The sequence below is a fragment of the Gymnogyps californianus genome, chromosome 4 (assembly GCF_018139145.2).
Source record: "Gymnogyps californianus isolate 813 chromosome 4, ASM1813914v2, whole genome shotgun sequence".
Taxonomy (NCBI): domain Eukaryota; kingdom Metazoa; phylum Chordata; class Aves; order Accipitriformes; family Cathartidae; genus Gymnogyps; species Gymnogyps californianus.
The window spans coordinates 6847759-6873645 of NC_059474.1; the positions used below are offsets into that span (position 1 = coordinate 6847759).

At 40.2% G+C, this 25887-nt stretch overlaps 1 protein-coding gene across 4 annotated transcripts; it reads left to right on the plus strand.

The window, feature by feature from the left end:
* On the plus strand, positions 1-25550 carry ST3GAL5 (ST3 beta-galactoside alpha-2,3-sialyltransferase 5). Of its 4 annotated transcripts, XM_050895631.1 has the most exons (8): positions 1-8; positions 1532-1583; positions 12508-12619; positions 14440-14554; positions 16820-17163; positions 18594-18780; positions 21428-21586; positions 22868-25550. In XM_050895631.1, exons 2-8 carry the CDS (start codon positions 1535-1537, stop codon positions 23129-23131), a joined length of 1230 nt encoding a protein of 409 aa, XP_050751588.1. In that variant the 5' UTR covers positions 1-8; positions 1532-1534; the 3' UTR covers positions 23132-25550. The 4 variants fall into 4 exon arrangements, with proteins under 4 accessions (XP_050751588.1, XP_050751589.1, XP_050751590.1 ...); XM_050895632.1 differs by lacking the exon at positions 14440-14554 and having other exon boundaries at positions 12508-12629; XM_050895633.1 differs by lacking the exons at positions 1-8; positions 1532-1583 and having other exon boundaries at positions 12530-12629.
* Positions 25551-25887: the final 337 nt, after the last annotated feature.

The window sequence follows — 25887 nt, forward strand, 5'->3', positions numbered from 1 at the left end:
GCCCGCGGGTATGAGGCGGCTGTTTGGGGTAATTTGGGGGAGGGGAGGGGGGAATGGGTGTTTTTTTTAGCGGCGGTGGGGGAGGCCGGTGCGGCGGCGCGGGGCCTGCGGGTGTGGGGAGCCGGGGTGCTGAGGGGGGTGTGGTGGTGCTGAGGCGGCTTTGCCCTCAGAAGCGCCCCGGGGGCCTCTGTCGCTGCTGAAAAGGGTCTGAGGTGCCGCTGAGGCGCGAAGGCACCAACGTTTGGGGACGTTTTCTGAGGGGGCGATGGGTCCCGGAGATATTTATGTGACACGGGGCCGCCGTTCCCTCAGCGGGCCGGGGGTGCCCGGAGGCCTCCAGGGTCACCCGGGCCAGGCCGCGACGTCCACCCCGCTGCGATGTGGGGCTGAGGTGTTTAGGATGTGCCCACCAGCACCTGTGCTTTGAGGTCTCTCGCGGGGAAGACGAGGAGCCGCCAGGCTGGGGAGGTCTCTGGGTGGTGAGGTGGTGGCTGCGAGTTCTCGAGCAGATGGGCGATGGAAGTCAGGTCTGTCTTGGGCCTCTCCTGGGAGGGAGAGGAATGTAGTTGGGGCTGTCTTGATTTGTTGTTCTGAAATAAAATTTACAGGCTTCCGCTTGTCTGCAGGTTGCTATAGCCTTTTTGTAGGTGATTTTGTCTTTTCCCACTTGGGAGTGATACGAATGCAAAACAGAAGCGACTTCTGCCATTGCTGCCAAAACCTTTTTATTTTCTTAAGCACTACTCAGGAAAGAGTTTTTTGTGCTGAGCTGTTTGGTTTTTTTTTTTCCTATTTCAGTAGATAAAAATATAAAGCTGATGGAGAAGAGGTGATTATTTTGCAGCTCTCTTTAGTTATGGAAATGAATGGGAAATGTTCATAAAATTACTGGAGGTAAACAGCTTTTCTGTGGTAAATGGCTGGTTTTGCCTCATTCTGAGAAAAAGGGTAAATAAAGATGCATAGTTCTTACTTTTCTAAAGAAAACTTGTTGAGATAAATGCTCTTTATGTGTCTAAAGTGGATACATGTTTTTAAACGCTGCTTATGATGGGACCGTACAGCTGCAGTTTAGAAGTGATGTGCGGTTTTCCTGCAGACTGTGTTATTCTATCTGTTTTGCTGCAGCAAGGTTACTATCTCCCTTCTAGATCACGCAGCAGGAAACCTTGAGCTGTCTCCCAAGCCTCTGGGAGCTGTCTCTCTGCTAGCTGGACAAGAGGCAACAAATGCAGGAAATTTCATTGACAGGTCAAAACGCAGCTGGAGAGTTAGTGTGCGCAAGCGCTTTGGTGTGTTGGCCACTTCCTCGAGGCTGATGAGAAACGGGCTTGTCCTGCCTCTGGTTTCCTGGAACTTCTTGGGATTTAGCACCCTCCCTTCCATAGAGTTTGATTAAATCGGCCAAATGATTAACAGGCAGTTAGGGACAGGATGTAGGAAGACAAAGTGTGATAGCAGAAACTTCCTTTCACTGAGGAAAACAGGCTAAAAATGTTTAATTTTGTTTGCTTTACATACATCTGTTTAGGTGATGAATGTGGAACGTGCCAAGATTGCTGCAGAGCTGGGGCGTTTGGAGGGTGAGTTATTTTGTTTAGATAGAGAGCCTGGAAAACTTAAGTAGGTCTTGAGTTTTGATAAAGGCTAGGTTACTGAACAAGACCAGCCAATGCTTCAAACTTGTCATGGAGTAATTTTCAAATTACAAGCGAGTCTGAATGAAATTTACTCACACCACAGATTAAAGCATCTGCAGCGGGCACATCCAACGCTTCAAAACTGCACAATGGTAATTCGAACATAGGACTTCTGGATCACAGGGGAGTCTCCCCTGTTGCGGGCAACTCTCTCATAAGGTCATTCATAAATTATTAAGGACTTTCTTAAAACTTGTGTAGGCTGTTATTTTCCATTATTCCTATGGGAAGGCTATTCCTTTGCTGCTCAGGAATCTTCTGCTCGTAGTCCATATTTATTTATGACCACTTTTTCCTTTGTGCTAATATTGTCCTTTTGTTTGAATTGTTTGCTTTCGGCTTTGATGCTTACATGTTTGGTGTATCTAAGGACAAACTCTCAACCTGTTTTGCGAAGGTAGACAAGCGGAGCTCTGTTCTCCTTGGGAGCAGCTCTTCCTTCACCCATCCCGCCAGCTGTCTCTGCAACCTGTTAGGTCCTGAAGTCTTGAATTCAGAAGTTAAGCACTAAAATTGGTTCCAGCAACGTTGTTTGCTATATTGCAATTTCCTTTTAAGCCTTTTCTTCATGGGAGGCTTTTGGCATCTCCTCTTTTGCTTCTGTAGGCTCAAGTGTGATTTTTACCATGATCTCTTGGAGAGTTAGATGATACTGTGGTAAAAATGCTGCTGTACTATTAACATTGTTCCATAATTACCAGTTGTTCAGTGCTATTCTGCTGCATAATTCAGATGTAATATGAAACATCTTGGCTGTGTAAGTCTGCTGGCATGTTTCCTTAGCCCAGTAAAGATTAATGCTATGCTCTATCTTTTCCGACCATTTCTTTTAGGGAAGATTTGTTCCTCAAACTTCCCGTGTAAGGGGAAACACCTAATTTGTTTTGGCTTCCTTGTAGGGGCTCAGAAATATCTTCCACTTGTGCTAGATGAACTTGCCCAGCTGGTGGTGAGTGATGTGCTGATACACTGTGCTCTCTTCCTCCCCTCCTGGCTCGCGTGACTCTTCCTCAAAGTACTAGAGCGGAGCAGTGCTTCCACAAGCGCAGGGTCTGTGGGCCTGGGGAGGAGGATGTGCTGCGGAAGGAGCGTGTGAGATGTGCATAGGAGGGGTTTCTGAGTAGCGTCTGCTTGCTGTTATGCTGCAGTTCATTCTTCCTGCATGTTTACTGGCTTCAGCAGATGCTGAGAGGAGTGGCTGACCTCAGGTTCTGAACACCCCGAGCAGGCAGGCCACTGTTTCTTACATAAGTAACATGAAAGGAAAAACTGGGATTTGCTCTAAAAAAAAAAAAAAAAAAAAGGCACGAGAGGGGCTCAAAAGCTTCCTCTGCAAGAAATAAACTTGTCTTTTTAATACCACACTGTTCACAGCAGCAGTGCTTTAACTCACCTGTTTCTTCCTGCTTGGCTGGAACACTGGCTTTCTGTGGCTCATTTGAGAGTCAGAAAAATTCCAAATTCAGATACTGTTTTCATCTGTTGCAAAGCATCAGCTGCCCTCTAAGTGTTGAAGAACATCTTTGTGATATTTCTTGTGTTTATGCATTACGGATTTTTGCTGTTTCTCAATTCAGAGCACCTGAAAGAGATTTCACAGAAAAGCTTAGAAAAGCTTCGAAAGCTTGACTAGAGAAGAGGGTGCCGAGGCAGAAGTGAAATCAAGAGGGTGATCCGTGTTTTGAACATTGAACTGTCATTTACAATGTCACTAAGAGTTCTTTGCCTATAACATTATTTTAGCAGGTGCTATTAATATCCAAAAAGCTTCCTGTGAATGCTGCTGAAAGGAATTGATGGTGTTACACTCTGAGTATCTCTAATTAAGCTGATAATTGCACCGAATTTGAGCTGGAACAGATTTTTTTTGTGTTCAGTCTGGATGACCCAGGGTTAAGAGCAAGTTGTATCCTAGCTATGTGTAGCCTTCCTATAGGAAAAGACTGGGCAAATAGACACAATAATGTAAGCTTATTAGTGATTTCATGAGTTAGTTGGTGGTTGATGTTGCAAAAAGGATGTAGGAATGAGCCATTAAACAATTAGAAGAAAACACAAGTAGAACATCATAAGGCGAGGAGAGAAAAATGATGATGCCTCTAAGGTACTATTGCTTCTTGCTGGTATTCATGGCTCCAGGCAAAATAATTTTCACCTGTGATCCTGTCAGTGCCTTTGAGAGTGTCTGTCAACTGCTCTGAAATTTTCATTTACTCCTCGTTTCACTTTTTGCCAATTGCGTCCCCATGTGTAGTACTCAGTATTACGTTCTCATTTTCTGAGGAAACAGATCTTGACCAAATGAATTGCAGATTGTACAGATGGTGTTGGTTTTTACTTTTTATTGTCTGATTAAAAAGCCTTACCAGTCAAAGTTCGTTTTGTAGGATGTGTTATGCACTAATATAATCAATGTCCTGCTGTAGGTGCTTATAACCATGTTATAGGCTGCCATCAAGGATGTATTCCTTCTATTGATTTTATTAAATTAACCAAAACAATGGACTCTACTGTTCATCAGAACAGGCATGTCTGTCAAATGCTTTTTTCATTCAATAGTAATAGGTGCTAAGCAGATAATATTCAAAGAAAATTTATCAAATATTTAAATATGTTAAAGTACCAACTTTACTGTGGGGTTTATACAGTTGCAACCAAAGAAATAATTGACAGAAGTCTCTAATTTTTAACTTTAGTTCCAGTTTTTCCTCCAGCGAAAAGCTGTCAGTGCCTAATCTGCAACAGCTCCCTGCCTGCTGTCTCTTTGTCTTGTGACTGTTTCCGCTAGGAAGTGGTAGGATGATGATCAGAGGATTATTTGAAGACAAGTATCCAACAGTTAGCACATTGCAACAGATTATAACGCAAGAGTCTCTCATGCCTCAGCATGTCACCGATAAGTCTGCCTCAAATCTTTAGTATCTCTGGAATTTTTCCTCATGCTTGTGATTTTAAGGGTTTTTTGTCATGTACCATTGAACAAGAGTCTTAAAGAAGGTATTCCAATGTTTATTGTGTTATAGAAAGAGATTTCCCAGTCAGAAACAGTTCCTTTGGGATAACTTGTCTGTTCCTGTTCTTTCCCCACTTTTTCCTGAGTCAGATAAAAGGCTTTTTACTTGTATAGGTTTTTAAATCCAGTTTCAACATCTGGGCAGCTTTTCAATTAGCTTTCCTGGTCTGTTAAACCTGTGTTTAAAATTTGGCTTAAAAATTTGGATTCACTTCTGCAGAAGTCATTGGAAAGTGAGGCAGTCCTTCACTGTGTTGTAGTTTCTGGAGTGCCTCTTGCTAGAGGGTGATCGTATGTTGTTCCGGGTTGATTGGTTTTTTAATAACAAATTCTTTGAGTCACGAGAGAATATGTTTCCGTATTGTTTTTGTATTTAAGAATTACTCTGTGTTTTGGATGGCTAAAAATACCTCTAATCCATTGCAGTTGTAAGGTAGCAGTTTGACTGTAAAACACTTGCAACTGCTGAGTCCTCTGTGTTTAATGAGTTGCACAACTAACTGTCCTTAGCTTCAGCTTTTTTATTCTTTGTATTTATTTTTTCTCCCTGATTATTATTGGCATGGGGCTTGATTCACTGTTGATTTAAAAAAATAAAAATTATTATTTTTTTTTTTAAATGGACAGAGGTTATTTGCAAAGTTTATTTCATTATGGTTTATTGTTTCCGATGAAGAGATGATGAAATTTGAAAGTGTAGGAAGGATCTGAAGGTATCATGGGTTGATCAGGAGGCTTGGGAGGGAGGGTCCCGGAGGAGGGACACCCCTGGGGGACTTGTGGGCCACCTATGCCAGAGCAGGTAAGCTGGTAAGAGACACAGAGGAGCAGAAGAAACCCAGTGAGAATCACAGAGGCGCTGCAGACAGAAACCGTTATGCACATGACCCCAAGCTCCTGCACTGCCTGTCGCCTCCCCAAAGGAGTTGGGATGGGCTCCGTGTAACCTGTGGCAAAAATAAGGGAAATTCAGACAAGGAGGAGAAGTGTTTGGCTTAAGTTTAGCCTGTGGAAAGGGAAGGAAAGGTGTTTACTGATGGGTTAAATTGTTTGTTTTCTTTTTGTCAATATTAGAATCGGTGATTAGAAGTTGTATTAATTGGCAATAAATTATATTACTTAAAAATTCCCCAAATCAAGACTGTTTTGCCCATTAAAGAGAGTTGAACAGGTTTTGAGGATGTGGGAGGGAACTGGGAGAGTTTTGTACTGATTTCTGAATCCAGTTTTTTAATGACTTCCTTAAAAAAAGAACAGAAGATAAAGAAGTTAAATTTTTCATATTCTTAGATTTCTTCAGCCAAGAGGCTCTGCTTAACAGATGGCTCTTAAACATTTTTTTACATCTGTTTAAAAAAAAAAAACAAACCACAAAACCTACCATTTAATTAACCATTCTTTTTTTTTTTACATCTCAGCCCTTACATTTGATCTCTATGGGCTTCAGTACTGCAGAAGCAAACAACAAAAAAAAAAATCTTAACTATAAATTTTACCAAACTATTTTTCATGTTGTTACATAAATCAATGACATTCTATTCAAATATTGTATCAGTCTTGAAAGCCTTAATGAAAATTAATCTCTTATCTATTTGGTCAATAATGAGGATAGATTAAAATGTGTAATCTTTTCATGGGCACAACTCTCACAAGTAATCACAGACTTAGTGTTGTAGTTGTCAATTTTTGTCATCTGTTTTCCCCAAATGTGTCCCAGGAAACAATCTGTAATCAGTTTAAGTTTTCTTAAATGTACTCTTCTAACTCCTTGCATAAAGTTTTGCAGTATGCCTTTTTTGTTGTTTTGAAAAGCCTTAGAGCAGGAAGTTAATGCAGAATTCATTGCTGATAATGTGCACAACATCTCAATAAAGAGTATCTTGCTCAAGTTTATTCCATGTGAAAACACCTTCTCTGCCTTTTAACTTTGCCTTTTTTGAAAAATACATGTTGCTCAAAACGAAGTAGCTTTTATTTTAACCTTTACTGTTTTTGGAAGTATGTTTCTTAAGTAATGTGTGTCTATCTGATTTAGAGGAGGGGGCATGAAATGAGCAGGTGTTTTTGCATTAGCTTTACCATCTGTTTCACTGCCTGCTTGAGCTCTATTTTTCTTGATTAGTAATTCCTTTATATAGATGTGACTTTCGGGTTTCAGTTGCTGTGGGCTTTACCCTGCAAGCTTCTTGATCCTGTTACGTGAACTTCAAAGGCTGCATTGCGCAGCAAGACCTTGAGATGGACTGTCTTGTGGATGACTCATAAAGCTGGCTGTTTCTACTACTTCTGGTGGTACTGTAAGAGGGAAAGTTAACTTGTATTTTCAACTCCTAGGAGCTTCAGGCGTTGTCCAAGATCACGTTGTGCTAGATGCTGTACAGCTGTAGAACAGAAGATGCCTCTTGTCCTGCTGGGCTTTCAGCAGTGGCTTGCCTAGGGTAGCTTCCCCACGGGCTCGGGTAAGAGCAAGTGGCAAATAACAGCCTGTGTGCAGGTACTGTTGTAGATCTGGGGGATAAACTTCTGCATGAAGAGTTACCAACTGACAGTAACTGTCCATGCCAGTGCTTCCTCTGTGGCTCTGGTCCCTGCCTGCACAGACAGTTATTTTGGAACAGTACCTGCCCACATAAAATGCTGAGCTCAGCCGCGGAGGCTGTTAACTGGACCCTCGGTGTGTGGGGAGGTGGGAGCATGCTTGAATTGGTAGGGCGAGGGAGGTAAGTGGAAACATCTCCTGTGTGGGGTTATGGTTCTGGGGGCTTCATGAGAGGGTGGTGAGGGATGTAGGTACACGCCTCATTCTGCACTCGTATGCAGCCTGGTCTGGTCCTGTCTCCATACCTGGTAACGCTGTTGGCACTCAGACAATGGGGGCTGAGAGTCCTTGTCTTTGTCTTTGGGTAAATCCAGGTGCTGTACATAACCAAATGCAATTTTTCAGGGTGTGGCAGTGGTCATGTACAACTTGACACATGCTGCTTTTTAGTTTTTAGCATTCCCACATAAAAAGACATCCTGAAGACTGAAATTAATTGCTTCTGAAATAATCCAAGTGTGGAAATTTTGTCTACTTAAGAATAATGGGACAAAAGTAAATTATGGTGAAACAAATAACACCATAAAAGCTTTGGAGTGTGTTCCTACTGATGGACAATTTAGCTTTCGCAGCAGCTTTACACAGATCGCTTAAGTTCAGTAGATGAAAAGCAAATTTAAGTCCCTCGAGTCCTCACTAATTACACCACAATGAGTAGCTATGGAAATGTCAATGCAAAATGTGATTGTAATACAGCATTACTACTGAGACATCTTTTGTACGCAAATTGAGGCTTTTGCATTTATGGGTCCCAAAACAACTGTAGCACTGCCCCTTTCTGAAAGGGTGTAGTGGTGTTTGGCAGTGGTGTTTGTATACAAACAACAAAATCTGGATGCTATAGGCACAGCTTGTCTTTGGTGCTTGGTTTCTGAACTGCCATGGTTCTCTTTGAAAAACTCATAGGTGTTTGGTTTTTTTTTTTATTTTTTTTGAAGCTCAGGAAGACTGTGGGGAAGGTGCGCTCTCAGGTGCTTGTTACTGCCAACCTTGCTCTTTTGAGCACTCTTACACCATTCCAGCCAGTGGAAGGTGCTTGTTGACTTAGATAAGAGTGCAGGACCAAATCCTGAGTAATTTAAAAAAAATGCTGTGCTGGACAGATGTATTTTGACTTGATCGATCTATCTGTATATATGTGTTGACTTGATCAAGAAAGGAATCATCTGAAGTAGACAGAACTGACAAAAGGCAACCTGAAGTAAACTGTTGCAAATGAAATGAAAACTGACATTATTTCAGTTAAATAAACAAATTAAAAAAAACCATTGAGCATACTAATTACTGAGAGTTGGACTTAGAAAGGATGTGCTGAGGTGATTAATTAAATTCTCTGTGTTTTGTTGTTCCTTTTTGCACATCCAGGATGAAGGAAGCAACTGTTTGGGGATGACTGGAATTTATTTTGCTCGGAGGCTGGGAAGACTTTCTGATAGCACTTATTTATTGCAGTCTTGCATTCCTCATTAATCCTCCTCTGTCTTCATCACTCTCCACCTCTTCAGTTCCTTCTCCATCTTTCAGATCTCTTGCAGCCTTCACTTTGTTTTGAAATGCTTCATGAAAAGTGCATCTGTTGTAGGATCTCTGCATACAGTTCTGTGGTAGGAAATTCTCACCCTTGGAAATGACTAAAAGTGTGCTGTTGGCAGAGCACTCCTTGATGATTTATATAGCAGAGGAGATTGGTCATGTTGTTCCGTGCTGCAGGATGATTCCAGGAGTATGTTAGTGCTATTAGGCAATAAAAAGTTTTACATACATTGAGCAGTCTTTCACAAGCAAGTCTTTCTGTCAAATTACAACAGGACCTGGGTCCTAGAATAGGAAAGACTAATTTGCAAAAAAAAATAAAAACCTGCTTTGAACAAAGCAAAGGCAGTGAGGCTTTAACCTTACCTTTGTAATTCAAGCTGTAAAACGTTATGGATTTGATTCAAACTGCTGGAAAATATGTGCTTAGTCTGGAGTGTGTTCCCTCATAAATGTTACCAGTACCACGGCCAGACCTCATGATGTCACTGGGTACGTTGTTGCAATGATTTCCTGGTAGCAGGATCCTCTGATAGCTAGTCTGACTGATTCTTTTGTGCAGAATCCATTCTGATCTAGGTTCCTATAGACTGTAATCAAGTTGCCTCTTTATGTTGTTTACCTGAGAGAGAATTATTACCTGCATTGTTCTCTAGTGAAAATGGCTGAAGCTTGTTTCCTGCTTTTTATTCAGCGTTTTTTCTTTAAAAAAAAGAAAAGTTCCATTTTATACTTCTCACCAGCCGTATATGTAGAGATCTGTGGAACTGACAGATTTAGTTATTGTTTTGTTGTATGTTGTAGCTTAGGCATATGCAGTGTTCAGTGAGCACGTCTATATAGTAAGCCATCCATGTCAGTGAGCGATCTCCTTCCCTTTTGCCAAACAGTGCTGAGTGCCCTTTGTTTGTGCTGGTCTGAGCCAGTCTCCTCCGAGATGATCTGGCTGTGTGTACTCTCTGTAGTACGTGGAGCAATCCTGGAGTTTCCACATGGTCTGCAGGCCTTATTCAAGCTCTCCTCCGCAGCTCTGCAGCATCTTCTAATCACTGCTCGTTTCGTGTGCCACGTGTGACTGTGCTGGCAGGCTCCATGAACTGGGGCTGCTCCTTGTGCATGCCGGCGACATGATCTCTGTGGATACCTGTCGTCTCCAAGATGTGTTGGTATGAAGGTACTGGGTCCCAGGTAATGATGAGGGGTGCTTAGTTGTCTTGTCTGCGTAGTGTGGCAGGAAGGACGTGTGTCATACCTGGAATATAAGGTGATTGTGCAAGTCCTGCTGGATTGGCACTGGACATCTCAGGGTAGAGCAGTTCAGCTTGGTGATCCATAACTGGCACTAGGGTATGGTCCTTGTAACAAATTTTGCTGATGCACATTGGGCCTTTACCCATGTGGACTTGACTGATTTGCTGCAAATCTTAGGTGAGAGCAAAATGGACTTGTAATGTGAATGACTGGAGTGGTGGTGCTAACACCCGGTTTTGCTCCTCAGTGCTGTTTTTATTCAGTGGTATAGATGCAGCCAGTAAAGACGAGGCGTTGCTCTGAGAAAATGATGAGCTTGTAAGGCTTGATAGGTTTCATGTGACCTGCTGTCTTGTGTGGGAGATTGAAGCTGGATTTGATTTCCAGCTTAACTGCTAGCATTCTGGGGGACCTTGGGGTGTCACTTACCCCTTGGTTTTTGGTTTACCCTGTTCCAAGACAAGCGTAACGGTACTGACCTCGGTTTGTACAGTGCTTTCAGATCTGCTAAAAGGTGTTGTTTAAGGTATTGCTACTTTGTGACAAAGGCCTACAAACGGGTGTGACAGCTCAGAGAGTCTGTGCAATTAATAAATACAGCTAGGTAGGTAATTTGAGGTTCTTAGGAAACTTGGTTATTGTGATACTACTATGTTTGAGGTAAGTAGTGAAGTTTTCTGCTGGCAAAAACCATTAGGCTTTTTTTTTGCCTTGCTCTATTTTTTGAGCTATGATCACTTGCAGGTGACTCTAGAAAGCATCACTTAACTGTTGTCTGCTCTTCAAAGGACTTAAGATGCTGGTGTTGATCTTTATCTCTCGTTGTCCCACCCTGTATCGCAAAGGTTTGGCTTTTGACCTTCTACCATGTATATCAAATTTGTTACTGAGAAATGATGCGTGACTGTGCAAAGAGAGACTAACTTTGAGTTATCTTCTGCATTAGATATCCCTGAAATTTTAGTGGGCTGGATTTGAGATCTGGAGGGGAGACTTCTGTCTCATCAGCTCCTTCATCCTGGTGTTTAAGAACTTCAGTTGTTTGTCCAAACAAACAGCGTTTTGAAGCGGCAATACAGGCTAGTTCAAATGGGTCATATCACCATACAAAATAAAAGGAGGTGGAGCAGAAAAGAGAGTGTGGAAGATCGTCCCTAGATAAAAGCCTTCCCGTAGCCCAGCTTTTTTTAAAAGTTCTCGTGACAGGGCTCTTGGCAAGAGAACAGAAGAGTGTGAACATCTTTGCAGTGGAGAGCAGAGAGGGTTAAGCACTGAGATCAAAGGGAACGAGTAGGGCTGAAATCCTCCACTGTAGAGGATCAGGCTGCACCCTTCCATGGTTGGCTGATCAAAGGGAGTGCTGTTTCGGGAGGTCAGTAAGGCAGGAAAAACCCTTGCCCGTATCCCTTCTCCTTTCAGGGCAAAATCAGCAGGCTTGTATGGGTAGTCTTTGCATAGTGTTTCCTTGTTTGCTCATGTCTTTGGTTAATGGCAGCAGCCTGTGAGAAGTTGATGTGCCAGCCTCCATTTTTCCTTCCAAAATCAGAATTGAAGTGTGCTGATAGAAACTTGTGGGAGCTTACAAACAGTAAGCAGTGAGATTGCTTCTTGTTAGCTAATGATCAGTGACTTGCCCATCTGTGAGGGAGCACTGTGCACTCCTGCTGGGCTCACAATGTTTGTTGGAGGGGAGCTGCTGCTGTGCACAGAAACTGCCCTTGTGTTGGCAGCCTCCTGGTCCTGCTGTGTGCAAGGCAAAATTTCCTGCACACCCTCTTTGGTGCTTGCTGTTGAAGTTGCTGACCACGTTGCTGGGGCTTCTGAAGAGGTCAGCAGTAGATTCAAATGGATGATGAGACAGGTTTGCTTAACCTCGGGGAAATCGGGGAGTTGATTTGAAATGTGGGCTCCAGTCTTGAGGATGGGATGGTTTGTACAGGTTCTGCATGCTGGGAGCATGCGTGAAGCCTGCAGGGTAGCGTAGTGCTTGGACATTTGGATTCAGGGATCCTAAATACCCTGAGCATACTGTGTAGATTGTTTGTTTGTTTGTTTTGTTCCTGTCTGGAGTCTAATAATTGCTCAAACAAAATGGTGTTTGACCAAGATCAAACAGTAGTGTTTGACAGTAACTGATGTAATTGCAATTATTAGACTTCAGGCTTATGAAGAATGCAAAGACCTATGCCTGGCAACATGTACGTATTTTTAGAATTGTGTCCTGGTGGTGCATCTGAAATGAGTATGTTCTTGATCACAAGGAGGTCTGGAGCAATTCAGTATTCCTGACATGATAACTAACAATCACAATCTTCTCTGGGAAACAGAGTAAGTTAACAGTCATTGGATGTCCTATGATCTTTTTTCAATTCAGCAGAAGTTATGATAATTTTTTTCTTTCTTTTTTACAGCAATGCTGAGTGACAATAACTCTGTGAAGCTGAAAAGTGATTGTTCACCTCCTGTGCAATGGTGTAAGGTGGCTGCACATGAAGATGAGAAGACCAAGCTGGTTTTTAAAAGGTACTCGCAAGTAAGTGTCATTGTCACAGCAACATAAAGGTCAGTTGCTCTTCACCTAGCCTGGGCAGTTACAAAAAGGATGCAGAAATCAAGGGATGAGATCGCCACAGGAACTGAATGAACGGTTAGGCACACAGCTTTCCCTGGGGCACCTAAAACACTTTGAGGAGCATAGGCGCTCTCGTAGTAGTACCTGTTTTCCCAAGCCAATGTGAGATCCCAGTACTTTGCTCACAAGTATTTCCAGTCTTTTTTGTATCCACATAAGTAACAATGTGGAGGCTTTTGTACAGTCTGATAATTGAAGAAATTGAAGGGCAGTGGAAGTTTAGTGGGTATTTTGGGGAGGTGTCCCCTCATAGTTAATTTGTTTATGAAGACTTCTGGAATGCTACATCACAAAATCTTACTCCATTGGTTATAGTTTGACATCAGACTAGAATTAATGAGTGTGTGCTAGTGTACATCTAGAACCGTATTTTAAACCAAAAAAGTTCACTACTGTGATGCCTCTCTGCCACGTGAATTTTTAAGTCTTAAAGCTTAAAAAACCCAAAGCCAAACTGTTATATCCACTGGTGTTTTGAGCACCTGAATGAATGCAGTCTCAGCAGCCCCAGCTGCATTAGAGATACTTGATAAACCTCTGTGGAGGAAAACCAGCCTCATTGATCTGCTGTGAAACCCCTGTTTTCTGCCAGTCAGCTGATTTCCAGGGGTTGCAGCCTAACATGCTAATGAAAGTTTTAGACCCCCCACCAGTGCAAAATTTAGTTAAATCAGATGCAAGAACAGTGCTGCTTTTCCAGTAGTCACCTTGTTTGCAGCATATACTGCAAATTGAGTGCCAGGATTGCATCTATTAGTCCATATGGTAAAAGCTTTTTTTTTTTTTTTAAATCTTGGAAACCTGTATTAACTTCATCTGAAATTGTTTCAAGAAGCACTGAACACTTAGTAGGTTGTATATTTTTTAAAGACATTTAAGCAAATGTCCGTAGGAAACCATAGGAAATGAAAATCAATAATAAAGCTCAAACTACGTACTTGAGCAACAACCACAACTCTAACCAAATAATGATGCAATTCTTGCAGATCGGTTTAGACATGAAATGAACCAAGTGAATATTTGGAGATCAACAGTGAGATTCCTTAGGAATGAGAAATGAGTAGATCAAAAATATGGATAGTCTATATTACTCAATTTTAAAGTTCATTGTGTGGTTTTTTTTTTCCCCTTCTCTGTGTTTTGGGGGTGTAAATAACTAAATTATGCTTCTCAATATACACCTGAGCATCTAAATTCTGCATTCTGGCCTGCCAGTGAGTTGAAAGTTTTGTTTGTGAGTGGTGGCCGTTGGCCCAAAATCTTGCAATTTGAAGTTCCATCCTTTTTTTAACTTGCATGAAAATACATATTTCAAAATAGAGTTGCCCTGTAAAGTAGGAAAACAAAAGTCGCTTTTTGTTTCTTTGAGGAGAGCTGTTTGACACTGATTTATGCAGTTCTATGCCTGCATCATATACTTTAAATGCATCTCTGATGGGTCAATGTGCAACATTGTCCTTATCAAAGCATCTATATATGTTCGCACTTCCCTGCAGATAGCTCTGAAGAGTTGTGAAAGACTTGCAGTGAAGAAAGCAATAGTTTTTCTTGGTTTGAATCAAATGCAAGTAGTCACCTGAAGTTCTTCAACTGTCTTAAATTTGTTTAAAAATACCCACTTAACAGGTGATGGATTGCTGGAAAAAAAGTTGTTTTTTTTTTTTTTTTTTTCTCCTCTCTCCTACCCCTACACCCTCCTGTTTATTTTTAGACTTCTTGCACTGTTTGTGGTTGGAGGGTGCTTCCTTTATATCCTAAAATTACATTTTGGCCCTGAAGAATGTGACAGAACAAAAATGCCGTATGTGGACCTCGATCGTGTAAGGGTTAGTATTTTTTGGCTTTTTTTTTTACTCGGCGTAAAAAAAGTTATTAATTGACAATATAAGAGTTATAAGGATCTATGACAAAGAACTAGAATGCTGAAATTATCCTGTGGGGGAAAATATATTTTGCTTCATTTCATGCCATAGAACTTCTGGTTTTTGTTCTTGTGGAGTGACAACAGAAGTGCATAGAGAAACTGCATTTTTAGGGGTAAAATGAGATAACTGTGACTTAAGAATAGCATTTGAAATGGACATTTCATCATACTATTGTGTCAGTGCAGATGACACTGGTGGTCAGAAAATTGATGCAAATGAAAAGTAACATATTTAAAAACCAAAAAGCCCCAAACCCAACACATTAAACCAAAGGTTTATTTTTACCTAAGCCAGTTCCCCAGTCTGTTTTGCCTTGTAGTTGCTCAGATGTTTTTGGAATCACAGGGCAAATGTGCAGGAGGGTGCAGCTCTTGGTTCATTTATTTATTAAGGTAGCAGCTACTTACTTCAACTACAGTTTTGCATGTGGCTTTTAAGCTGGTGTAACAGATGCCAATAGAGCTTTCTCTTAATGCTTGATGACGGTTCTCTGCCTTTGCTATTTAACCTGTTTGCTCTTTATAACAGTACTTACCTTGGCTTAGAGTTGTTACATTTCTGTCTTTGAATGTCTCAACGCTAAGACACAACTTATAGCAGAAGCCCTGATTAAGATAGTCTCATCTTAGCATCCCTGTATGTGCATCCTCCCCCACCTCCCACCTTCTTCAGTGCATGTTTTTCCCCTTCTGAGCCTCTTTGCCTCCCCTTTTCTTCTCATTTGACTTATTTCTTTTCTGAATAACATATTCTTGCATCTGAACAACAAACACCTTAAGCCAAGCAAACCTAAAGACTGCATGGACTGCGTTTATCGCTGTCTCATGATTCATTTTGTTTGTGTTAGATGCAGGATGAGGAAATAGCATTGCTCTTTAGTTAGGTAGGAGCTGATCACAAACTGTTTGGGGCAGTTGTCAAGTGATTGGCATTAATTTTTACTGATAGGATGCACAACTATTAGCCTTAAAAATGAGGCTCTTCCAAAGATGCACTGACTCTTGCTGGCAAAGTTGCTCAGTTGTGCTTTGCCCAGGAAGAAGTGTGGTGTTTATGCCCAAACTTGCAGAGACCTTTTTAATGGTGGCAGAGGCAGTTCTGTAGAACAATCTTGTTTAAAAAAAAAAACAACCAAAAAACAAACAAAAAACCCCAAAAGCAGCACAACTTCCCTCCTTGTGCACCCAGATACACACTTCCCTTTCCTTAACAGTACAGAAGGAGAACTGCGTTAGCACTAGATTTGAATCTTGACTCTCTGGCCCCTGTGTTTGCTCATGGTTTTTTTTAATTACAGTGGAGGAAAGATCAGCAAAGTTGTATCAGGGAAGAGAACATGCAAAAAGCTTTTATTTTAACTGATAAAAATAATACCTTTGCTATTTCTCTTCTTCCTTACATCAGATACTGGCTTGCCACTACAGATTTCTAAAAAACATACATGAATAGTTTTTTTGTTGTTTGGTTTTTTTTTTAATGAGCCGGATCAATGTGTAGTTTTATCTGACAGCTTAATCTTTTTATGCAATATGGAACTGTAGCCTCTTATTTTGGTGACTAGTCTTTGAAAGAAGACCTGAAACACCCCCACCTTGCATTCCTTTTAAAGTTGTGTTTTAGTCATTAGCAATACCACTTTAGCAATACTTATGGAAGAAGTGTTGCTTCATTTTGATTAGTAAGCAAGTCCAGCCTGCCATTTCACATTCACCCAGTGGATGTGTCTCTGGTAAAATCCTACAGCAGGCACAACTCAGGTCACACAATTGATCCGTGGAGTAGAATTCTGCTTGCTGCTGAATTAGATGGGTAGAGGTACGTCTAGATTTTTTTTATCTGTTTTTGTAAATAACAGTACAAATGTTCTCAAATGGTCCATTTTCACTTATCACTTTTACTAGCCTAATTTATTCTTTAGAAAACCTCCTATACAGATTTAGGTGATTGGGTGGAGAGGCGTTCCTTTGCAGGATTTCTCCCTGCACTGGTTAGTATCTGCGTTTGAGTGAATGTTTTAATGTGTCTTGTATTTTCATGTTTGAGCTTTCTTTATAAACCCCTGTGTTTGCTAAACTGCCAGTGGTCAGCTGGTGGGTTGCATTAAGAGGGCTTTATATGTTCCTGAAGCTGGCTTTCCTGACTGAAATCATGTATGCTTTGTTTTAGAGAGCACAACAGTATGCCAGCGCTGCATTGCAGGAACAGTGCCGACCTTCTTATGTGAAGAAAGAAATGGGGAAGTTATTTGCGGAGAAATATAGCATGGACATATCTCCCTTTGTAAGAAAAAATATAAATGAAGATGAAGCTTTATTTAAATATCAGCCTCCTTTTGGATTTCAAAAGTTCTTTGATAAGCTTAAAAATCTCCTTGAACTCTTACCTGAGCATGATTTACCAGAAGATTTGAAGTCAAAACACTGTAAGCGTTGTGTTGTTGTTGGCAGTGGTGGAATTCTTCATGGATCAGAGCTGGGTCACTTATTGAATCAGTTTGATATTGTTATAAGGTAGGTATTTTCCATTTAAGGATTCCAGCTACTTCAACTTTACTTTATGAGCTGACTTTGTTTTTTAAGGGGAAAGTATCTCCAACATTTATGCAACTTATAAGACTATTTCTAAAAGTGCTTTTGAGAAATTTACTTGTGACTTGATGGAATTTGAAGTCTGAGGAGCAAAAAAAATTGTCATGTTCACAAGACAGGAATTCAGTGTAATTATTTGTGGACTTCAGATACAAAAAAACATGGGCAGAAATGAGATAGAAGCCAGTGAAATCATAGACAAGTAGACAATCCTGTTTTTATCAATTCATATGTTAAAGCTGTCAGAGGTAGGCTTTAGCACTCACCTCTGCCTTTTTTCCCCTTGGTTAGTTGGGACGCTTATTTGAAGGATTTTTTTTTATAACAGCTATTTCAAACACAATAAAAATTAATTGGTGTTTCAGTATACTGTTTGCTTACACACTGTATAGCATGCTTGTCTTTCCTTATCTTTACAAGATCTGTGCATGCTTTCTATGATTACCCATGTTTTCTAGTGTCTGAATTAAATGAATACATGCTCTGTATTCATGCCTTCTGAACATTTTCTGTTTGAATTCTCCTTCTTTGTATTTCGAATCATGTAAAGTCACAAATAAATTTAATACAAATATTTTCCCAAGTTGCTTTGTAAACTAAGACTTGCTGCTCTTAAAAAGGGAAGACTTGATACAGTGAGTCAATAGCTCTTACACAAAGGCAAACAAACCTGTTGGCATGTGGAGGGGCAGAGAACTTGCATTAACTGTTCTCTGAAATTAGGGCTGGCAGCATGAAGGTGACTTTTCTGTTGATACAGAAAAGTTTGCGGGACTTACGCTGTTCTGCAGAACTGGTGGAGCTGGATGATGCTGTTCTTGTCAGCACTGTGCTAGCATCTAAAATTTTTGGTGAGCTGGAATGATGTAAACCCATAGAATGCATTACATTGCATTGAAAGGATAATTTGAATGCCTTTCTGTGTGTAATACTTGTGTGTGTATATATGTGTGTGTATGTATATATATATAAATATATAAAAAGATAACGCAGGCAAATTCCTGTGTGTTTTCTTTCTCATCCTCTTTTAAGCCTCTCTGAGTTGGCACAAGGCAATGAATATGAAATTCTGCAATGCTGTTTTAAGTTACTTTTCTATTCAAGCTTTTCTTTTTGAAGTTTTGAACTTGTGCCAGTTAATCCAGAAATAGAATTGGCTTCCTCTCAAAGATAAGGGATGGATGAGTGTGTGAGGCGAGGAACATGGAGATACTGAGGAAAATGCTGTGCTCTGCTCTGTCAAAAATCTGTGGGCTAAATACAAGTTCTTTGCCTAGTGTCTGATGTTTTAATGACATTGTAACCCATGCTTATTAAATAGTTTCTCTCCACTGTGGTGTTTTTTTTGTTAGGTTAAATGATGCACCAGTTCAAGGATACACAGATCACGTTGGTAACAAAACTACTATACGGATGACTTACCCAGAAGGAGCCCCCCTTTCTGAACACGAGTATCCTCCTGCTAGCTTGTTTGTGGCTGTTTTGTTTAAAAGCGTTGATTTCAATTGGCTTCAAGCAATGGTAAAAAACGAAACCTTGGTATGTAATGTGGCAGTGTTATGTACCTGTGATTTTTGTTTGGTTTTTCCTAATGCTTAAGAAGCTGACTGATCTGTTACTTCCTGTTTTAGTGTACTGAGGATCTCTTATGTAACTTTGTGGGTTTTTTACCTCTGTCTCCTTGTTACAGTTGGTACCAGCATTCATATTGAAGCCCCATGCTGACAGTAACACTTCTTTTTTTCTGTAGATACTGGTGGTTTGCACCAAGCTATGGGACATATCGAGTGTTTACTAAAGTGGAATTCATTTCAGATTAGGTTTAAGTGACTTGTTCAAGTCTGCACAGCCTGAAATAGAAATGAGATTTCTGGATGGAAGTCCATTTTTTAACAGCTAAAGTCTGTGCTGCTACAATAGGCATACATGCAGTTAATAGGTAGTTGAAGCATCGCAGTTGTTAGTTCACATTTGTCTGTGGTTCCAAAATTAAGAGGTCATTTATTTCTCACTGAATATTTAAAGAAGTGCAGCGATTCCTAAGGAATTGATAGAAAGGTTCCATGTTTCCAAACTCTGAATTGCTGATTTTCACCTTCCTCAATTTGCAGGCAGATAATTTCTGCAAGTTGAAAACCAGTAGCTAGGTTTCTCTGACCACAGATTGAAAACAAGTGCTCTAAATTATTGAGAGAGATTTAGAAGAAAGCCTGTCAAGTTTCTTAACAGTTTGATACATACTAGTTTAGGTACTCTGAGTTCCCTTCTTAATTCTGTGATTTTTACAACATGAGAGCATATGGAAGGTCTGTTTAATATTGACCATGACTGTCTACTACTACTTTAGTCCAGAGAGTGTGTGCAGGGTTATTGGCTTGTTTTGAATAATCTGAGTATATTTTGTAGAGGGGAGATTTTCCTGAATGCATGAATTCACGCAAATTTAAGAACTTCTGCTCCTGCTTTTTTTTTTTTTTTTTTACTAGGGACAAGACAGTGTCGGTCTATGACCTTCCCTGCAGCAGTGTGGTAATTTTGATGACCAGCAGCTTTCTAACTTGAGTTGAATCCCTAACTTACTTGTTTTACAAGCTATCTGGCTATTTCATGTTTTAAGGTTTGGTTTTGAAGAACAACTAGTACAAAGACGGCTTTCTGTGTTAAAGTTTGTTTTGGGGGGATTGAAAGAGTGATTGCTTTTTGGCATCTGCAACGTCCTCTGTTAGTGAGTTACAAGGCTGAAGTATGTGCTTTATGAAAAGAGTACCTTTTCTGGTTTTAGCATGGCTTACGAGCAGATCTGCTCATTCCCACCTTCTTCCTTGCTCTGGTGTTTTTGCTGGTGCAGAGAGCCAGTTTTGGGAACAGATCTGGGAATGGGCATACTGGAGAGAGTCCAGCGAAGGGCCATGAAGATGCTTAAGGGACTGGAGCATCTCTCCTATAAGGAAAGGCTGAGAGAGATGGGACTGTTTAGCCTACAGAAGAGAAGGCTCAGGGGGAAATCTTATTAATGTACATAAATACCTGAGGGCAGGGTGCAAAGAGGATGGAGCTGGGCTCTTTTCGGTGGTGCCCAGTGACAGGACCAGAGGCAATGGGCACAAACTGAAACACAGGAGGGTCCCTCTGAACATCGGGAAACACTTTCTTACTGTGAGGGTGCCCGAGCACTGGCACAGGTTGCCCAGGGAGGTTGTAGAGTCTTCCTCCTTGGAGATACTCAAAAGCCGTCTGGACGCGGTCCTGGCCAACCAGCTCTAGGTGTCCCTGCTTGAGCAGGGTTGTTGGACCACTTGGCCTCCAGAGGTCCCTTCCAACCGCAACCACTGTGTGATTCTGTGAACTGAAAACATAATTCTGCTTTCAAATACTAGGCTTTCAGTTGGATCAGCTCTCTGTGCAGGCATTGGTACTTTAGTAAACTGATTCAGAGCATGGGTGGGAAGATGGGACCATAGCAACCTAGATTTGATCAGTTTAAGCTGCTGTAGAGTTGTACCTTAAAGCCTGTTTAAAAAATATAGGTCTATGTTGCAGCTGTATCGGTTTTATCATTTGCTTAGTGTTACCCATTATATGGAAAGACTTGTAAAATGAGCCTGATTTAGTACTGTTTTTTCCGTTAGCATGCATCTAATGGACTGCAAGTGGCATGAAATCAGAATCTAGCTTGCTGAATCTTGTGTAAATCCTCTTCTGAAGTGTTACATTTATCATTGGGTGGATGCTGTCAAACAACAGCTGTTCACTTCAAAGCCTGGGCAAAATTGTTTTAAATCCAGTGCTTGCTTCAGAATGCCTGGTTAATGTTTGTGGAAAACTGTGGTTCCCTTTCCCATTTCTTTAAATACTGCTGCCTGCTCAGTTGTGCTGGGGAAAGTCCAAAGAACCTGGAGGTGCTGGTGGATATGTTGACTGATTAAACACAAAGTGCAGTCAAATATTCAGAATAAACACCTTTTCCCTCTGCTGTCCTCTTCGCAATTCCAAATGCTTTGAAAGTTTTTCCTCTTTTGGGTCAGTCACTTGAGCTGTACACTGGTATTCCTGAACCACCTTAGCTATAAATGGTTTCCTGAATTTCTCAGAATCACTGATGAATTCTATAACTTGTGTACCGTCTGCCATACACTTTGCAGTCTCAGAGTTTCCCTTTGCTGAACTATTTTGTTCTTTCTCTTAGCCTCTGTGGGTGCGACTCTTCTTTTGGAAGGAGGTTGCTGAGAAAATTCCTTTTACATCAAAGCAGTTTCGAATTCTGAATCCTGTCATCGTCAAAGAGACAGCTTTGGACATTTTACAGTTCCCTGAACCTCGATCAAAATTCTGGGGTTGGGATAAGGTAAGACGTTTCCTTTTAGGAGAAGGAGACTATAAAATCCAAAGTAAAATAAGAAACTGAAAAAAGTTTTGGGCTCTTCCTTCAATATAGTTTCTCTGTGCAGTTGCAGAGCTTGTCTCAAGTAACAGGGAAATTAATGCGCTCTCAAAAGACTCTTGTATTTTCTTGTGTAAAATCAAAGTAGGATTTCAGCTCACCTTTTTAGATGAGGTATTATGCCTGTGCATGCTGACATGAAATGGCCTGTTTTACAAAGCATTCAGATGCAGTGAGACATAAATTAATTCCAGTACAGTGTGTTCATTCACACATTATTGTGACTGGTGTTAAATAATCAAAACATGCATTTGATGTATGTTAAGTGTGTTAAAAGCAGCCCTGTTAAGTCAAACCAGCAATCAGCTATGGACAGATGTGTCTCTAGCCGCAGGGAAAGCAGAGAGAGTATGGAAACCAGGCCAGTGTAAAAGCAATTCCAATAGCTGGGAGGTTACATGTATGCTGGTGTGCTCAATAGCAACTGATAGGTATATCCTCCCTCTATGTCCTTCACTCCAGCAATAGTATGGAGTGATGAATTGCCCAGTTTAATTATACACTGCATTTTTGTTGTTTTAATTATTTGTTTGAGAAATCGGATGTCACTAGTTCTCTTGAACTATGAAAAATACTGAATATCCATCGTCTTTTTAGCTTTTGTGTGAAAGCATTTAATGGTAGCTTTATTGCACAAATGTTTGAAGGATCTTCTCACATTCATTTATCAAAATAACGTAACATACCAAGCTATGTATCTTTTAGTTGTATCGTAGTATACTTGCCTTCTTCACAGGTTGTTCAGTGAAAAGTCATATTCTGAAGAATACTGTTAGAGGGCATGTTGCTCAAGACTGAAGTAAGCGTACATCAAGAAATGTCAAGTTTAACTGCATGTCAGGAGCTGTTTGAGTGTTTGGAGCGAGGGTTCACTTGTAGTTTAACTACATAGTAATAGGGCATCTTGCCTTCACAGAAAAAAAATTTAGTGTTGACAGCCAAAAGTCCTGTTAAAGGCAAAGTTGTATTAGTACTTGGCCCTGAAGTTTTTACTTTTAATTGATCATTTAATTGATTTTTAGTTTTAGTTGTAATTGATTTTAGTTTTAATTGATTGTTTAATTGATTTCAGTTTTAAGAGAGGGGAGGGAATAGACAAAGCCATTACATTTTGTAAAGTGTTTATAAAAACTGGCAAAGGAGAATGTTTGAATTCAGCAGGCTTCATTTTTCCCCCCTTTTTAGAATGTACCTACAATTGGGGTCACAGCAGTTGTTCTGGCCACACATTTATGTGATGAAGTGAGCTTAGCAGGATTTGGATATGACCTCGATCAGCCCAGCACACCTTTGCACTATTACAACAACCTCTGCATGGCTGCCATGAACGGACAAACTATGCACAATGTGACAAGCGAAACAAAGTTCCTGCAAAAACTGATCAAAGAAAAAGTTGTCAAAGACCTCACTGGTGGGATACATTGTGAATTCTGCGGCAGAGATAGCTAGTGATTGAAGTGCAGCATGGTTTGGATTTGTTAAATTTCCAGAGGTTCAGCTGGAACAACCTTTTCACTGTCTTAAGTAGTTCTTTAGAGTGTGTATAAAATGGACGTGGAATCTCTGCTGCCTTTTTTCATGTTAAGTTCAATTTGTTGGACTTTTAAATTTATTTTGATGTCAGATTTTACTTTGCACATTTTTGTGAGTAACTATGTAAATACAACTTGGAGTTGAAAGAGATCCATTTAAAATATTTAAAGTTTTAAGTTGTGTGAAGAAAAGCAGAGGTTTTGTTTTCAGATGTGTATGGTACACACAATGCTAGCCTGAGTTGTCTAACAGCATGCAAGAGTTATTTTCCACTGAACTACTTTGTTGATCCAGTTCTTGGTGTATGACTCTTCTTTGTGCACACCATGAAAAGAAAGGGGTGTGCTTCTCAAGTCTTTCATTTCTTGCAACCTGAGTGTTGTGTTTCCTCCTCAAATATTGATATTCTTGTTTTTGTGCTAATATTTTTTTTGGGGGTGGAGGAGGAATGTGGGAGTGGAGGTGAAGGAAGAGGAACTGTTGTGGCAACAACTGAATAGTAAGTACTTCAGCATTCATGATTGACATTAAAATCATTGATGCATTAATGTATTGGGTTAGAATCCTGCTTTATCATGAGGCATGTTTGGGCCCAGGGCGCACCATAAGAGGATTTAGCCAGTAGGAGGCTTTCACCTGAACCAGATCATTTGTCACTTCCATTCCTTAAGACCCAGATAAATGTTTCTAACTAGTTGATTTGCAGCAGAGTTCAGCTACCCCAATTAAAGAAGTGGCAATAATACAAAATCTGCCCCTTTTTTTTTTTTTTTTTGACTTGAGAATTGCTGGTTCTGTAAAACACTGGTTTGTGTGAATCTTCCATTTAGCAATAATAGAATTTATGACTAGGTTAAAACTTCCATTGGTTGACTTTATGATCCTTAAGTAATTAATTACAGATATCGTAACCTTAATAGTTTACAATGATGATAACCCTTATGAACCTCTAGTGTTGACTATTTAATTGAAGGGAGAGGTAGAGTTGTTGGTTTTCCTGGATCAGCTTTTAAGTCAGCAATTGGGTGAGTGTGTATAAGTTAAGAAAATCACTTTGAGAAAGTAGTATGATCTAGTAGCAAGCTAGATAACTGCTGAAAACAGCATACTTTAAAAAAAAAAAAAAAGCTAGAGATATATGTTCTTGTGACTGGAAATCAGTGCATTGCAAAGAAACTGGACTGTGCAGATCTGTAAGCAGGTTTTGATGTTCATTTTTGTTTTGTTACTAGTAGAGTAGTAGATATGACTGTGTTTGCACTGAGTAGTGTTGCTACTCAATCTACAGTATGTGAAAAATGCTTTCTTTGGGAGTGAAAGCTTGTTAGCAGATTGATCAAAGGTTGGCCTAGAAATGTTGTTCATAGTCATGGACTCTCCACATGACGAACATTCCCACTTTTTTTTTGTTATGGGTGAAGATATGAATGTAGTTGTAGTTTTAAATTTTCAAAATACTAATGTGGGAAAGCAAGATTAGGGTGGTTGGGTTTTTTTATTTTTGTTGGTTTTTTTTTCCGTGGAGAGAAGATCTAATGAATAATAATGTTAGAACGCAGGAGGAGCAGGCTGATTCTTGCTGTTATACTAAAAGGCAGTAAAATGACATCAGATCATAAAGCATAACTCTGAAGAAAGTTGTGGACCTCATCCTTTGTAAGTCCCATGTACCTACATGTCCTTGAAAGCCAGTTGTGAATGGTGAGCAAATTTGAAAATCAGATTCTTGTCTCTGTGTTTATAGCAATAAGATTAATCTAACTTCTCCTCTGTGAAACACATTAATTTTTGTACTAGCAATAAATTTCTAGTCTATGTTTTTCTTGTAAGTATAATAATTATATTGTTTAATTTAAAAATATTTCATGTGTGAAGAGTTTTATACAGATAGTCTTTTAGTTAATATATTAAAATGCACTAATTATTTTCTCCTGGTATTTAAACTGGAAGCAACGTACCTTAATTTCATTTGGTATTAGTGAAACTTTGGAAGATTTCAGAATGCATGCGTTGGGAGGACATCCTGAATACACCGAAAGTACGTGTTTCAGAGCACTTGGTCTCTCACCAGTTTGCTTTATTCAGTAACTTAAAAATAATCAGTTGGTTAATGTAAATGCCAATAGCTTTTTGGAGATGCTGTATTTTCTGTCAAATTCTCAAATTACGTTGATGTAGGATTAGATTGTTTTCCCACCAGTTTTATTATGGCTTGTGATAAAACATTGTTCTCTGTGGTAGTGTATACTGCATTGAATACGCCTGCACAGACTCGACCATCCATGAAATGGCAGCAAAGTTCAGGTTGCAAAAAGCAATAAACTGATGAACCACTTTCTACTTATGTATTTGTCTCACAGTTTGCAATTTGTTCCGCCTCCTTTATTAAGGATTTTACGTGTCTTACTGGTCCAATTGAAAGTCTTGATACAATCCCAGGCACTCAAGAAGAGGGGAGTTAGTGGCTGATGATAACTCTTTCTCCTTTCATTTATGCCTTTTTAATACCTGTCAGCGCAGTTATATCTCTCTGGTGCCTGGAAGAGAGAAACCATCTCAACATGGACCGTATTGTAGGCTTCCAGGATTTTGAAGTTAATGTGCATGAGAATTTCAGACTGGGTTATAGCACTGGCCTTAAATTCAAGGGTGTACGTCCTTCAGTGGTGGAG

Coding starts and splice junctions, on each gene's coding strand:
- ST3GAL5 (XM_050895631.1), top strand. CDS start 1,535: ATGAATGTGGAACGTGCCAAGATTGCTGCAGAGCTGGGGCGTTTGGAG. Junction 1,584..12,507: donor AGAGCTGGGGCGTTTGGAGG/GTGAGTTATTTT, acceptor TCTTTTTTACAG/CAATGCTGAGTGACAATAAC. Junction 17,164..18,593: donor CAGTTTGATATTGTTATAAG/GTAGGTATTTTC, acceptor TTTTTTTGTTAG/GTTAAATGATGCACCAGTTC.